The sequence below is a fragment of the Dendropsophus ebraccatus genome, chromosome 6, assembly GCF_027789765.1.
Source record: "Dendropsophus ebraccatus isolate aDenEbr1 chromosome 6, aDenEbr1.pat, whole genome shotgun sequence".
NCBI lineage: Eukaryota > Metazoa > Chordata > Amphibia > Anura > Hylidae > Dendropsophus > Dendropsophus ebraccatus.
In genome coordinates this window covers 100,494,394-100,509,495 of record NC_091459.1, presented here as the reverse complement: position 1 = coordinate 100,509,495, position 15,102 = coordinate 100,494,394, and the positions used below count along the sequence as shown (strand labels likewise).

At 42.7% G+C, this 15,102-nt stretch overlaps 1 protein-coding gene and 1 pseudogene across 2 annotated transcripts in view; one reads left to right on the top strand and one right to left on the bottom strand.

The window, feature by feature from the left end:
• Positions 1-637: 637 nt before the first annotated feature.
• LOC138796095 (U2 spliceosomal RNA) lies at positions 638-786 on the top strand (annotated as a pseudogene).
• Positions 787-4,945: 4,159 nt separating this feature from the next.
• EIF2A (eukaryotic translation initiation factor 2A) overlaps positions 4,946-15,102 on the bottom strand; it is a 33,660-nt gene continuing 23,503 nt past the window's right edge. For both annotated transcript variants that reach the window (XM_069975429.1, XM_069975430.1), the window contains exons 10-14: positions 9,359-9,930; positions 8,472-8,582; positions 7,002-7,118; positions 6,023-6,088; positions 4,946-5,172 (exon numbers count right to left, since the gene is read on the bottom strand). In XM_069975429.1, the coding sequence (XP_069831530.1) occupies positions 5,107-5,172; positions 6,023-6,088; positions 7,002-7,118; positions 8,472-8,582; positions 9,359-9,930 (932 nt within the window). In that variant the 3' untranslated portion in view covers positions 4,946-5,106. The remainder of the gene's footprint in view (positions 5,173-6,022; positions 6,089-7,001; positions 7,119-8,471; positions 8,583-9,358; positions 9,931-15,102) is intronic.

The window sequence follows — 15,102 nt, the reverse complement described above, 5'->3', positions numbered from 1 at the left end:
CCACACCCCTTTTGGTTAAGTCCGCCCATATTCCTGTTTTTATCCCCCACAATGAGGTGGGAATCTCCTGAGGACCTGTAGAGATAGAATATTAGCGGCTGCAGATCCTCCCCTACACCATCCTGTTTGTGAAGCTCAGGGAGGTTGTGCAGGGGAGGAGACCATCCCACTGAGCACTACAGCTCCTCTGGCATTCGCCAGAACTGCCAGATGCCCAGTCTGGCCCTGTGTTAATTTGAAATTTAAAGGGGTTATCCAGCATTAGAAAAACATGGGCACTTTCTTCCAGAGACAGCACAACTCTTGTCTCTAGTTCAGGTGTGGTTTGGAATTTAGCTTCATTCACTTCAATGGAACTCAGTTACAAAACCCCACTCAAACTGGAAACAGGAGTGGTGCTGTCTCTAGAAGAAAGTGGACATGTTTTTTAGTGCTGGATAACCCCTTTAATCCTAGGATCATCAACCACATGAGCTCTGTACCTAGATGATGTTTTAACCTGCCCCTATTGCTATATGTATAATTCTCAAAAATCAAACAATTTAAATTCCAAAGATGTTCTACAGCAGCTGTTATTAATGCCGGATTCATTATTAATCACACCATACATTAAAGGTACCATTAACATTGGCCCTTCATCACTTCTCTGCCTTTTGGCTAAGATCAAGTATAGTAACATCATCCCTTCTTGTACGCTAGCTTTTATATATATATATATATATATATATATATATATATATATATATTGCATATCTTATACCAGCAGTCAGGGGATGGGCATTTTTGTTTCTAAAGATGTTCTGCAGCAGCTTCTATTAATGATGGGCTCTTATCTTATGGGTAGGTTCACACACACACCGTATCGCAGCGGATTTGATTAAATAACTAAACACAGCATCAAATCTGCTGTGGATCCTGTACGTGTGAATGCACCCTATAAGACGACCCACTAAACATAGAAAGTGCTTTCCCAGTATATATTGTCCCTTGTCTAACTTCTTCTCATCCCAGCAATCTGGTAGCAGATCTGATTATAAAGATGTTCTGCAGCAGATGATATTGATTCTGGCTTTAATTTTCAACATCATTATTGCACTTGGTAGATGAATTTCCTGTGTGCAGTCTATTCATATTGTGTACATCTGCACTAATATTATCCGGTGGTATCATGTCTTAGGGCCCTATTACACGGGACGATTATCGTGCAAAAAATCGTTATCGTTAATCGTTCTGTGTTATTGCAGGCAACGATCAAAAAATCGTTTGTATGTCGTTGATCATTGATTTAGATCTGAACGTAAAATTATCGTTAATCGTTCGCTGTAATTCCACGTTCGTTCACTCAAGTTCTGTGTTTTTTCACTAATTGTTCAGTGTATCAGCACATTGCCCATTGAAATCAGAAGGAGTAAACGATCGCAATAATGATCTTAATAACGATCATATCTAACGACCATCGTTCTGTGTAATATGGTGAACGATTTCAGGTTAACAATAAACGATCTTGTTTGCAATCGTTTGTCGTTAATCGTTAAAAATCGATCCATGTAATAGGACCCTTAGGGTGCCTTTTCACAAAGAATTATCTGATTACAATCTGATCAGATTTTTGAAGCCAAAGCCAGGAATAGACTATAAATAGGGAACAGGTCATAAAGGAAAGACTAAAGATTTTTCCTCTTTTCAAAACCATTCCTGGCTTTGGCTTCAAAAATCTGTCAGAAATTTGCCTGTGTAACGGCACCCTTAGTTTGAGTCAATCTATGCCTGGTGCCAGTATTCCGTAAAAAACAGCTTTTATTCTGGGGGCGGGGTCTAGAGCATCTGGGCCCTAGGCTTGCAATGCCTCTCTCTCCTTGCGGGCAGGGTGGGTATCAAGAAGAGAAAGAAACTAAGGGGGTTGGAAGATTGAAGTGTATCTGAAACTATCATGGGTGATCCTTTGTGATTTCAGTGTTTCTATGCCAATTATACCTTTACAATAGCGTATCTGTCACCTGTCACCCTGGTGTAACTAAGGCTATTATTATCAATACTTAAAAGGAGAAGTCTGGTGAAAATTTATTTTAAAGTATTGTATTTCTCCCTGCACTTACTACTGCATCAAGGCTTCACTTCCTGAATAAAATGGTGATGTCACGACCCGACTCCCAGAGCTGTGCGGGCTGTGGCTGCTGGAGAGGAGGATGGCAGAGGGATGATCGGTGTCCCTCCAGTGCAATCATCCTCTCCAGCAGCCACAGCCCGCACAGCTCTGGGAGTCGGGTAGTGACATCACCATGTTATCCAGGAAGTGACCTCACCATTTTATCCAGGAAGTGAAGCCTTGATGCAGTAGTAAGTGCAGGAAAAAAAAGCACTTTATAAGCACTTCCCGTAATAAGTGTATATTGGTGATTTGTATAATCACTGCCTGTGCACTGATTGGCTTATGGGGACCGAGGGGAGCTGGGAGTCTCACACACAGCTGCGGCGCTAGGCAGATAATGTATGCTCCGTGACGGGTGCTGCGGGGCAGAGTTACATATCCGCAGTGGAATAAAAATTCCACTGCAGATATGTAACCCCATAGACCCCATACAGCTGACGCTGTACACCTCCAGTTGGATGTCCCATGAGAAGCTCGGCTGAGCGAGATAAAAAGAGACTGTGCCGCCTTACGATGATCATGTATGGTCTGAACATGCATTAGTAGTGAAAAAGGTTGTACCATTTATGTTTGGACAAGTAAAGTTGTTATATCTTGCACACTCTGGTATCTTTTTGAGTATTGGAGCCCATAGAACTTCACACTACATGGATTCGAAGCAGATTTTGCATTGTGAAACTTACATTGTGAAATCTGTTGCGAATCCAGTACATGTGAAGCCATGCTAAGGCTTTAGTTGTTCAGGCATGATGGGATTGCCTACAGCTTGGGGGGGGGGGGGGGCTAAAAGTTCCCCATCCCTGATTTAAGCCAACCATCTGTTACAATACTATGTTTCATATGTGCTGCTGGTGTAAAAGACTATCAGTATGGGATATCTGCTGGTTTTTTTGACCATTCTTTCAGAACAGACCTGTCTGGAGATCTGAGCCTAAGAAATGAGATCTCATAGTATGACTGGAGTTAAGTTATATGCTGCAGATTTTGTGCAGAAAACCTTTCTTGCCTCAGGGATTGTCCAGGTGAGCGATAGAGCTACTCACTCATACGGTCAGCATTCACTTCTATATCAGTACCGGATGTTTTGCACCCATCACACCTTTACTTGTGTGTGTATGTATGCCATATAGTATTGGTGCAACAGTTAGTGCACACTTATTGTGGCATGTAATGCAGACCTACAGAAAGTGTAACCTTGCCTGAATGCCAATATTGCCTGTTTAGACAGGAGAATCTAAGTAAATATATACATGATCGATTCCAGATCTTGTGCAGCTATACACGTTCTCTAGATTGTGTTAGCCAGTGTGCAAGTTACCTAGCGTTCCTGGGATCCTAAAAGAATAATCTGCCTGGAGCAAGGGGGATTGGTGAATTTAATTACACCTCCATGTGGTTTGTTATTCAGCTTTCCTGGTACCCTGAAAGGTAAATCTGCCCATTTGGATTGATAATTTTGCAGTGTTATAATAAAATGGTAGCTTTTTCAATTACAGCTTCTAATGGATTCTCACCCTGCTTTTCCATATCTTTGGGAAATTTCCAGAAAGGAAATACAAACTGTGCTAACAGCTGTGACCACTAGAGGTCACTGGACTCCAGTTAAGGCGGTAAGTAAAGCAGTAATAAGGATCCACATTACCCATGCTCACCACTAGATGTCCTGGTGGAGCACAGACAAACAGTGTTTCCAGCTTTTAACACTAGATGTAGCTCTCTGTCCAGACCATAGAATGTGCTGCAGGAGTTACTCAGTATTTGTACAGATAAGCTGTATACAAATGTAACCATATGCTTGTTTGTGACAGTGTCGCAACAGCTAAAACTGCACTGAAAAAGTAGGAAGAAAATGCCCATAATAAACTGATTACTTGGATCATAAATGGATTATGGTAACAATTTGCTTATAGATGACAATGAGTCCCAATAAAGACCTGTAACATAAAAGTCTAAATGTAGAACAACGCCTAATTATGTAATGCAGGGATTGGGAACCTTCAGCTTTCCAGCTGTTGCACTGCTTCAATTCCCATCATGCCTGGACAGCCAAAGCGGACAGGCACTGTACCTGGCTGTGCTGCAGACATGGCTGGGTACTCAGGCACCTACGGTGTAGCAAGACATTGGCACAATCATTACTCAGAGAAGCGGATGGGTAAGTACAGTAGAGCAAACTTTTTACATGTGGCAGTCACAATCTGACCGCAGCATGTAAAGGGTTCATATACAAGGAACGGAGGTTTACAGCAGTGGCCCGGCTGAAAAGATGGTGAATAGGAACCCTCAATGATCAACGAAAGCCGTATCAGCGGTCAATAAGAGGTTAAAGTGGTGGTGTCACGAAGAAAACTAGGTCTATACTGATTCATTATGTAAAATGAAATATATTTTTAATGTTTAGGCATTTTTTTTAAAAGTATGAAAGATATAGACTCACTACATCACTGTGATACATCACTGTGACACCTTCCTTTTAAAGCGCCCTTGATTTCAGAGCACTGTACATATGATAAGGGGTTAACACACAGAATGTAAGAGTTTTGTAGCTCATGGCATCATAGTTAATCATGATGCTGGGAGCTCCAAGGTCTGTAAAACATAGTCCATGCAAGGACAGTAATTGTGGAACGCTTGAATGCGACCTGAGACAGAGCTGCCTAGACGACTCTGCCCTTTCTCCAAAATCCAGTGTTCATATGTTCCAAGTCCCTAGACAGGAAGGCAAATCAGGACAATGCGAGTGAAGGATATTCTGAAAGTGTTTCCTTAGGTATAATAAAAACTCATCACTCCCACTATGGTTGGCATGTCTGTATTGTAAATCCAACATAAAATAAAAGTTTAAACAATGTCCATTGTTCTTTTGCTTCCATGTACAAAACAAGATTTAGGATGTTACTCATAGTGCTTAGTTCTTCAACTGTAGAGGATACGGTTAACTAGTATTTCATGTCCATTCACACTCCAAGCTCTAAGTCCTCCAGTTCCTTCAGAAGAACATCTTCCTTCTGGATCTTCTCAATCTGCGCAAGACAGGATAAAATTAGATAAAAAGCAAAAAATCTCTCTGATATCAGCTAAAGCACTGTCTGTAAAATGGACAGAGCTGTGCGCTAAAGCAAGTAACAATTACTAATGTGGTACTAACCACCAGGCTGCCTATGGAGTTAGGCCTCCTTCTGATGCATCTCTCGGCGCAGTTTTAAGCGACTCACATTGAATGTACTGTACTATTCAAGTTTTTTTTATACAGGTGTGGAGAAAATGCTGTAACTTAGAAGAATGATTTGCTATGTTTAAATAAATTCAATTACAGATTTAATGATGTTGAAATCAGGGTTCCATTTTGCAAGAAAAGCCTGGTCCCCACTTGGGAGATTGACCTCCCACTATTAAAGGGTTTATTCAGCGCTACAAAAAGATGGCCACTTTTCCCCCCTCTCGTCTCCAGTTCAGGTGTGGTTTGCAATTAAGCTCCATTTACTTAAATGGAACTGGGTTTGAAACCCCACCAAATCTGGAGACAAGTGCGGGGGAAAAGAGGCCATGTTTTTGTAGCACTGGATAACCCCTTTAAATACTCACCCCTAATCCTGTGGATAGTGGATAATTCATTGGGTGCTGGAACAACCCTTTAATGAAATTGGATGTCATAGGCTTCATTCTGTTATACTGCAGAAGGACATGCACCTCTCTGCTATCTTAGTTTGCAGCATTTTTTCCACACCTGCCTAAAACTTTTACATAGTACTGTATGTTAACCCAGACACAACATGATACAAAAGCAACTGTAACAATGTAGAGAAATCTAACAAGCAGCATACATCTAAGACTGAGTGTATACTAATGTTGCCTAGAGAAGGACAGAGTTACCTGGTTCTTTTCCAATGACTTGCCAGATGCTTGTAATTCCTTAAGTTGCTCAATAGCTTTCAGTTTCTGTAAAACAACATCTATGTTAATGGCTGACGGTAAAAACAAAGCACTCTCAGAAAGGCACAATGTCAAAGCACATTATGGAAGGGAATAATAGATCTGACAGAATATGCTGAGATTTACTCTGTATATTTAGGTTGTATGTCATAAATGGTAGAGAAAATGCCTAGATAATGTATACATATAAGTTGGGATTAAAGAAAAACAAGTGTCTTTGTATCTTACACTAAAAATTCTTATATGGATTTTGGATAAACTGTTAGGACTGGAAGTACTACTATAGGGACAACGAAGCAGAAAATTTGTTTCTTTCTTCTAAACCACCACAACACCTGTGCTCAGGTCATATGCCAAATTAAAACTCTGCTCCATTCACTTCAATGGAATGTAGCTGCAATATTATACAACAGTACAGCAACTGTGTTTTCTTCATCCTGGATAACCCCTTTAACCGGCTTTTATACTGGTAGTTCTACTAAAATGTAGTTACATTTGCACTGAGGGTGGGTTCATACTGAGGAATTCTCGCGGATAAACTCTGCGGAATTCCGTCGGCTGTCCACACGCCTTTTCACCGGCTCCATAGACACCATTCTATGGGCAGGCGTATTCCGCTATCCGCCGGCCCTTAGAATGGTGTCTATGGAGCCGGCGGAAAGGTGCGCGGACAGCCGACGGAATTCCGGAGTTTATCTGCGAGAATTCCTCAGTATGTGCCCATCCTAAGGCAGCATAACTTGTTCACTCCACTTAGCAGTACATCTAAAATACATCTTTTGTGCTAAAAACTATTAAGTGGAGAGTTTATTTGTACTGAAGTACCAAAATACCAAAATCTGAGAAATGGCAAGCCAGATGTCAGACTTGTACTTCTAGAAAAACCTGCCTGGAGGCATTACTGCCACTGAGTACTCACCTTTTTCAGGCTCTTAATCTTTTTATCAGTCTCGGGGTCTCCAGTTGTTACAGAGGTCGGGGCAATATTCTGGCTAACCTGCAAGACTGGCTCAGATGGTTCATCTGCTTTGGCCTCCTAAAAAACAAAAGCAGTCTTCCTTAGGGCTCAGTTCACAGAGTATTTTTCATACAATTAGTAGTATATACTTCTGACGGAAAAAAAAAAAGGTAGATGGATCTCTACTGTACGATATTTATAGATTTCTAGGGTAGATGCAGTGTTCCAGAACCCTTGTGCCACTGCTGGGTTCTTATTTATGTCAGTGAGGTGCTGCTGGGTTCATCTATACTTTTCTATGCAAGATGCAATATTACTTTTTGAACACAAGATGTCACTAACTGGCACATTGGAAATCTATGCAAGGGGTTGCTCATAAAAAAATAAATAAAAATAAAATCAACTGGTGCTGGAAAGTGCTAGAGATTTGTAATGTACTACTATTTAAAAATCTCAAGTCTTCCAGTACTTATCAGCTGTATGTCCTGCAGAAAGTAATGTATTCTTTCCTGTCTGAAAAGCAGGAGAGATTTTCTATGGGGGTTTGCTACTGCTCTGGACAAGTGGCAGCAGAGAGCACCGTGTCAGACTGGAATACACTACTTCCTGCAGGACATACAGCAGCTCATAAGTACTGGAAGACTGAAGACTTTTTAGTATCTTTACAAGTTAATTACAAATCCCTGGCACTTTCTAGCACTATTTGATCTGAAAGAAAAATTATTTTGGTGAACTATCCCTTTAATTTGTTCTGTGTATTATGTAACACTTGTAAGTGCGAGAGAATGATTTTCAGCCACCCCCTAATGCCTCAGCCTATCAGAGGCTCTTTCCAGAAATTTCAAGCTATTAGGTACCAAGGTACCTAAGGCTGTTCTCCACCAACAGGAAACTAGCCTAGCTTTAGTAGGTGGAGTCAGTCCTGAGGGAGTCTAGGCTAGACTAGTTATGTGCAGACAGTTACTACTGCAGTTCCACACAGACATCTGCACAAAATGTGTTCTTTAGGCATATATCTGGAAGGATTATTCCCCTAAAAACACATTCCGGTGGATTTGTTTTATCTCAATATAATGGGAGTCAATGATAGATATATCCAAAACTTAAGGAAATGATGTAAAAGTAAAAAAATTAATTGAAAAAAATCTTGCAGCTGCCAACTGCACACCTATTAATCCACAATGAGTCTACAACATTAAAGAAAAAAAAAAAACAGGTTTATACAGCTGCCTCCCTTCTTGGTATTTTTCACTTGATGTACGAATGAGAAAACAGATAGCATCTGCTAAGCAACTATTTGAACAACGTCACGAAGAATGCAGCAGCGGTGTCATCACACACATTACTGGCTGGCTGTGTGGCAACAGCTACCCTGTGGGTGACTTGTCTTATTTCTATAGGTCCACAGTATTAACACAGGCCCTGGAATACCTGCTTGGCAGCTTTCTTTGCTTCTCTCTTCTTTTGGTTCTTTAGAGCTGTTTTGGACATAGGCTTGTCAGCAGTCTGAGGCTTTGTGCTCTGTGGAGGTTCATCTTCATGCTGATATGAACAAATTAAAAGAAATAACACGTGTTAAGTTTCCACAACCTCTTCCTTACGTCCATTCTACATTGAGTAGTAGATACTTGGAACAAACTTCCAGCAGACGTGGTAGGTAAATCTACAATACCCGACTGTAAACCTGCCTGGGATAAACATATATCTATCCTAAGAATAAGAATGGAGATAATAAATGGGCAGACTAGATGGAACCAGTGGTCTTTTTCTGCCAACAATCTTCTATAGTTAGGGTGGTTAACAACTGCAATACCAAGGGCATCATGGAGAGTTAACTACTACAATACCAAGGGCTTCATAAGAGGGTTAACTATTACACTACCAGGGGCATCGTGGGTGGTTAACAACTGCAATATCAGGGGCATCATGGGGAGGGGTTAACTACTACAATACCAGGGGCATGATTGATGATTAACTATTGCAATACCAAAGGCTTCATAAAAGGGTTAACTACTACAATACCAGGGGCATCATGAGGGGTTACGTACAATACAAGGGATATCGGAGAAGGTGCAGGGTGGGGCTGCAATACTTTGCCTACATTCACATTATAAACGTCATAATTAAAATGATACAGTATGCACTAAACTCCAACCCCGCCGGCCATGGAAAAATATTCTTGCCCAAAGCATTTTATAATTAGAAACTTAAAGGAAATTGATCAAATTTCTCACTGTATATTGACATAACAGGAATACCGGGGGAACCTAGTATATTATATACTTGAACTGTAGTGATTTAGCACTATGCTTACTTACCAGTTTATAACTAGTCACTGGCTTATTCCTCAGGGCAGGTGGCCTGTATGCTTGGGCCGGTTTGCTCTCCTCAGCTGGGATTTCCCCAGGCACTGGCTGGTAAACAATGGGTTTTGCTGGAAAAACTCCGTCCACAAATGGTTGCCAGGAGACCTGCCAAAGTTCTGTATTGTTTGGCACATCGTATTTATACAATACAGATCCAGTGTAGTGCCAAATCTTATATCCATTTCCAACTCGTAATCTTGGGGAACAAGTGGCAGTAACGATATGCTCCCCATTAGGGCACCAGGAGAAAAAAGTGGCATCGGAAGCTGTTGGTTTTGAAATAAGTTTGTAATTTTTCATATCCCAAACTTCCATTTGTCCTCTTAAGTTACCAAAACCTGCCAGAACCAAAATATGTCCTTGTGGGCTGTAGAATGCAGCATTCCGAGGGCCGGTGCCAAAGTCAAATACCGGATCACATTTAAGGTTAAAGATTGTGGCTTTGGCAGGCATGAAACCATAGACAGCACAGAACTCCGTTGCATTTTTGTTCCACACCACATCATAGATTGGACCATTCTTTGCTGAAAAAAGGGAAATTAAATACAGAATTGTCAATTTTTCACACAGCATGAAATATTTAAAGGGGTTATCCAGCATTAGAAAAACATGCCCACTTTCTTTCAGAGTTAACACCACTCTTGTCTCTAGTTCAGGTGTGGTTTGCAATTAAGCTAGAGGTCAAACATCGCTTATGCTGCGTTTACACGGAACGATTATCGTTCGAATTTTCACACTAACGATCGCATTTGAGCGATAATCGTTTCGTGTAAACACAGCAAACGATCAAGCGATGAGCGAAAAATCGTTCATTTTGATCTTTCAACATGTTCTCCAATCATCGTTCGCTAAAAATTCGGAGATCGCTTTGTGTAACAGTCTTTCAAAGATTCAGCCTAAGATGGGCTTAAAGGGGTATTCCCCCCAAAATTATTTTTGCATTAATACGTTGCCCACCCGTAGCTTTCCATCTTTCCAATATAAAGTTATTACGGATTCTGCACAGTTTTGCTGTTATCCAGCTGCATTCACCTCCACGGATTGCAGAGAATCATCAGCTCTCAGTCCAACCCGACACGCTCCCTGCTCCTGGCCCCCACCCTCCGTGTCGGCATCACGCGTCCTCAGTCCCAGCACAGTAAAGTGACTGAGAACACTGATGGGGTGGCTGCTGTTACAGAGGGAGACAGTAATCAGCGCAGCTGTAACTGTCTCCCCCTCTAACAGCAGCCACCCGGTCACCCCCAGCCCAGAGCTCACCCCCTGTGTCCAGAGCCTCCCTGGCGCACCGTCCAGCACTCACCCGCAGCACACAGCCCCCCGCCCCCACATCACCCGTGGCATCCCACACTCACCCCCGTGTCCAGAGCCTCCCGGCAGCACTCACCCACAGCACACAGCCCCCTGGCCCACAACCAACCGCCCCCCCATCACCCGTGGCATCCCTCACCCTCCGAAAGCATAGCCGCTGCACTCACCCGCGGCACCCCCCCCCCGCGGCAAGCTCCGCCCCCGCGATCGCCCGCGGCAAGCTCCGCCCCCCAGCCCCCACCGTCACCCCCAACTCAGCTCTGCTACACCGTCACCCCCAACTCAGCTCTGCTACACCGTCACCCCCAACTCAGCTCTGCTACACCGTCACCGCCAACTCAGCTCTGCTACACCGTCAACCCCAACTCAGCTCTGCTACACCGTCACCCCCAACTCAGCTCTGCTACACCGTCACCCCCAACTCAGCTCTGCTACACCGTCACCCCCAACTCAGCTCTGCTACACCGTCACCCCCAACTCAGCTCTGCTACACCGTCACCCCCAACTCAGCTCTGCTACACCGTCACCCCCACTCAGCTTTGCTACACAGACACCGCCATCTCAGCTCTGCTACACTGTCATCATCTCCTTCATTGTCTCAGCTCTGCTACTTCACCATAATCAGGCAGAAGCATTGCATGATGGGAAATGTAGTTTCCTATCTTGGATATAGATTGGCTTTTAGAAAAACTTGTAACTCAGGAACGGCAGCAGCTAGAAAGGCAGGAGACAGCTCAAAATACTCAGGGGGACTTGGTGAGTAAGACCAGCTAGGTTTGGGAGCATTTGATATTTTTAGCTCTTGGGGGGAGTACCCCTTTAAGTGATCTTAAAAGCAATCGCATTAACGATTTTTCTTACGAATTTTCTTACGATTGTTCTAACGATTTATTCATCTAAATGCTGATCGTTATAGAAACCAAATTCTTGTTTGAAAATAGTTAAACGATCGACTGGGTGAATTATCGCTTCGTGTAAACGCAGCATTAGACTCCATGATTTACCACCATAACTAAGACTCTGGCTATGATACTATAGAAGTAGGACTAATCTGCAGCTTTCTGCTTCAGGGTCTGTGTGACAGTAGCTATAGAAGGTCTCTCCCAAAGCATGCTTCGACCTAACCAGAGTATAGGCGACCTTTGAACAAGGCAAACATGTTGTTTATTAAAGGATAGTTTTAACAAACTTTTGATATATCAAATTGACATGTCAGAGTTTTGATGGGGGGAGATCTGTGTGCCGAGACACTCACTGCTCACTTAAATAAAGGGGATACAAAGCTCAGCCCAGTACTCCTCGGAGAGCCCTTTTGCCCCCTTTTAAAGCAGTCAGAGTGTGTTTGGGTGTGGGGAGGGGGGTCCTAAACCCACACTGATTAAAAAACTTTTGACAGGTCACAAGTTTTCAAAATGATAGTTTTTTTTTCACTTGTGTGTGACAGTTTTAGTTTTGGAGAACACATTAATATTTAATAACAATCTGTGCTCTGCTGGTATAAAGGGAGCACTCCAGCTACCATGCTATTTTACCCTCCCAGCATAAGGCTGGTGAGGGGAGGTGTATTCCTTGCTTACTGGCTACTCCATTTCCCCAATATTTTGCTACTTCCGGGACCCGCTGCTGGGTTTGTGTGGGGACCGCTAGCCACTTTACCAATGTTAGTTTATGAGCGCCTCAGACCTACATGGAGAAAGATATTTTGGGTTCTCTGAGCCCACACTGTGCGAATCGGCACTGCTGCATAGACTGTAACCGGCAAAACAACACAGGAATGGCTTGGCCAGTAAGTAGGAGAAACAGGGTAGTCATTTACCCTCATCAGCCTTATACTGGGAAGGTATTATTACATGGGCATTGATGTGCTTGTTTAACCCTGAGTACCCACATAACCACTTTATTAGTGAATAATCGATCTAAAATTAATATCTATGAAATTGGCCAACTTCTTTCTGCAGTAGGTTTCAATAATTATAGGGTGGGTCAGCAAAACATGACAATAAGTTTTATAAGCAATATAATATTAGTTATAAGTGTGGACCACTAAATTTAAAAGCTTCAAGTTTGCTAAAAACTGCAGCTCTATTAGAATGGGTCAAGTTGACCTCATGTAGATAAAAGTTCATGGATCACCTGGTATTGCTAAATTTGTACTTCGTGACAACAGGGGTATTGCAGCATGACAACACATCTTTAGCTTGCTCTCCCTGTCATCTAAACTTAGCATATACGGAGTGCTGCAGAAAAAAAATATATAGAAGAACATTAGGCTAGGTTCACTTACGGTTTAAATTTCCTTCTTTGTTATAGGAATGGCAGTGCCAGACACCAAGGGCACCCAGTGGACCCCAATAATTACAGTAAGGTCTGTCAGTTTAAAGCGACTCTGTACCCACAATCTGACCCCCCCCCCCCCCCAAACCACTTGTACCTTCAGATATCTGCTTTTAATCCAAGATCTGTCCTGGGGTCCATTTGGCAAGTGATGCAGTTATTGTCCTAAAAAACAACTTATAAACTTGCAGCCCTGAGTCAAATATCCGTGGCCTAGAGTACCCATGTCCTAGGATTGCGACACCCCTCCGTCCCGCCTCCCCGCCCTCTTCTTCATTAGGAATGCCCCAAGAACATTTTCTCCTGTCTGAACACTGCACAGGTGCCTTGACTATCCAGCCCATGTGCCCTGCTGACACAGGTGATGAATAGTAGAAAACCTGCCTGGAGCATTCCTAATGACAAAGAGGGTGGGGAGGAGTGACAGACAGGGTGTGCCAGCCTAATACATACACAATCTAGGCCAAGGCAGTTTGACTCAGGACTGCCAGTATGTTGTTTTTTAGGACAATAACTGCATCACCTGCCAAACGGACCCCAGGACAGATCTTGGATTAAAAGCAGTTATCCATAGATAGAAGCGGTTTGGGAGGGCAGATTGTGGGTACAGAGTCGTTTTAAGATGGTGTTTGTCATCATAATAGAAGTTAAAAAAAGTGTGATGGAAATCGTGATGTGGATGTGAGCAAAACTTTAGACGATATGTTTGCGATGTCTATGTCAGATAATGCTAATGAATAGACTTTTTTTTAAAGTATCAGGGTTGTCCTCACCTACCGTAATATGTAGTGGTTGGTTGTTTTTTTTAATGTATTTAACCCTTTGAGGACCAGGCCCAAAATGACCCAGGGGACCGCACAAATTTTGATCTTTGCGCTTTCGTTTTTCCCTCCTCCCCTTCTAAGAGCTCTAGCACTTTCAGTTTACTATCTACATTTTAAGTCCCTTTGGGGGACTTGTACATACATTACTTTTATTTTACACACTGATCACTGCTATGCTATAGCATTAATCAGTGTTATCGGCGCTCTGCTCATTGAGCCTGCCTGTGCAGGCTCAGAGAACAGAGCGTCGATCGGACCGCACAGAGGCAGGTCAGAGACCTTCGGCGGTCCGTTTTACCGATTGGGTCCCGAACGGTAAGTGACAGGGGACTCCCCTTGTCACTTACACTTAAACGCCGCGGCAGCGCCACGATCGCGGCGTTCAATGAGTTAATGTCACGCTGCAGCGTGTCATTAACGGTAAGGTGCCGGCTGCTGATTGCAGTCGGCCCCCACCTGCTATGAAGCGCGCCCCGCTCCGGAGCGTGCTTCATAGCTCAGGACGTACCGGTACGTCCAGGGTCGTCTGGGAACAGACTTCCAGGACGTACCGGTACGTCCTAGGTCGTCTAGGGGTTAAAATTTTCATGTTGAATGAATTTAAAGAAAATTCTGAAAATCAAAAAAAAAAGCAAAAAAAAAACATACATAAACTTGTTGCTCTTTTCCTCCAATTGTTGACAGCTTGTTGTCTAGGTTACCAACCACTGTTCTGTTCTAAAAGCAGTGGTCTGTCTGGTGTGTATATATAGCTATACAGTATCCATATTATATACATTACATTATACAGAATATATACTTTGGGGGAGATTTATCAAACATGGTGTAAAGTAAAACTGGCTCAGTTGCCCCTAGAAACCAATCAGATTCCACCTTCCATTTTCCAAAAAGTCTGTGAAGAAAGTTGTTTCACTTTAAACCATGTTTGATAAATCTCCCCCTATATCTCTACTGGGTGTACATTAGAGCACATGCCAGGTAGATCACTGCTTTTAGAGAGAGTGGTGGTTGGTAACAGAAATAATGAGCTGTCAACAATGGGCAGAAAAGAGCAGCATATCAGAAGAAGGAGCAAAGTTAGCTAAGGTAATGTACTGTAATTGATAAACTCTGTAAAGTGCTGCGGAATCAGTGCGCTATACAAATAAAAGGATTATTTGAAAAAATATTTGACTTTGATATTTGAAATACTCACTAAGAGTAGCATAAACATAAACTAGCATAATA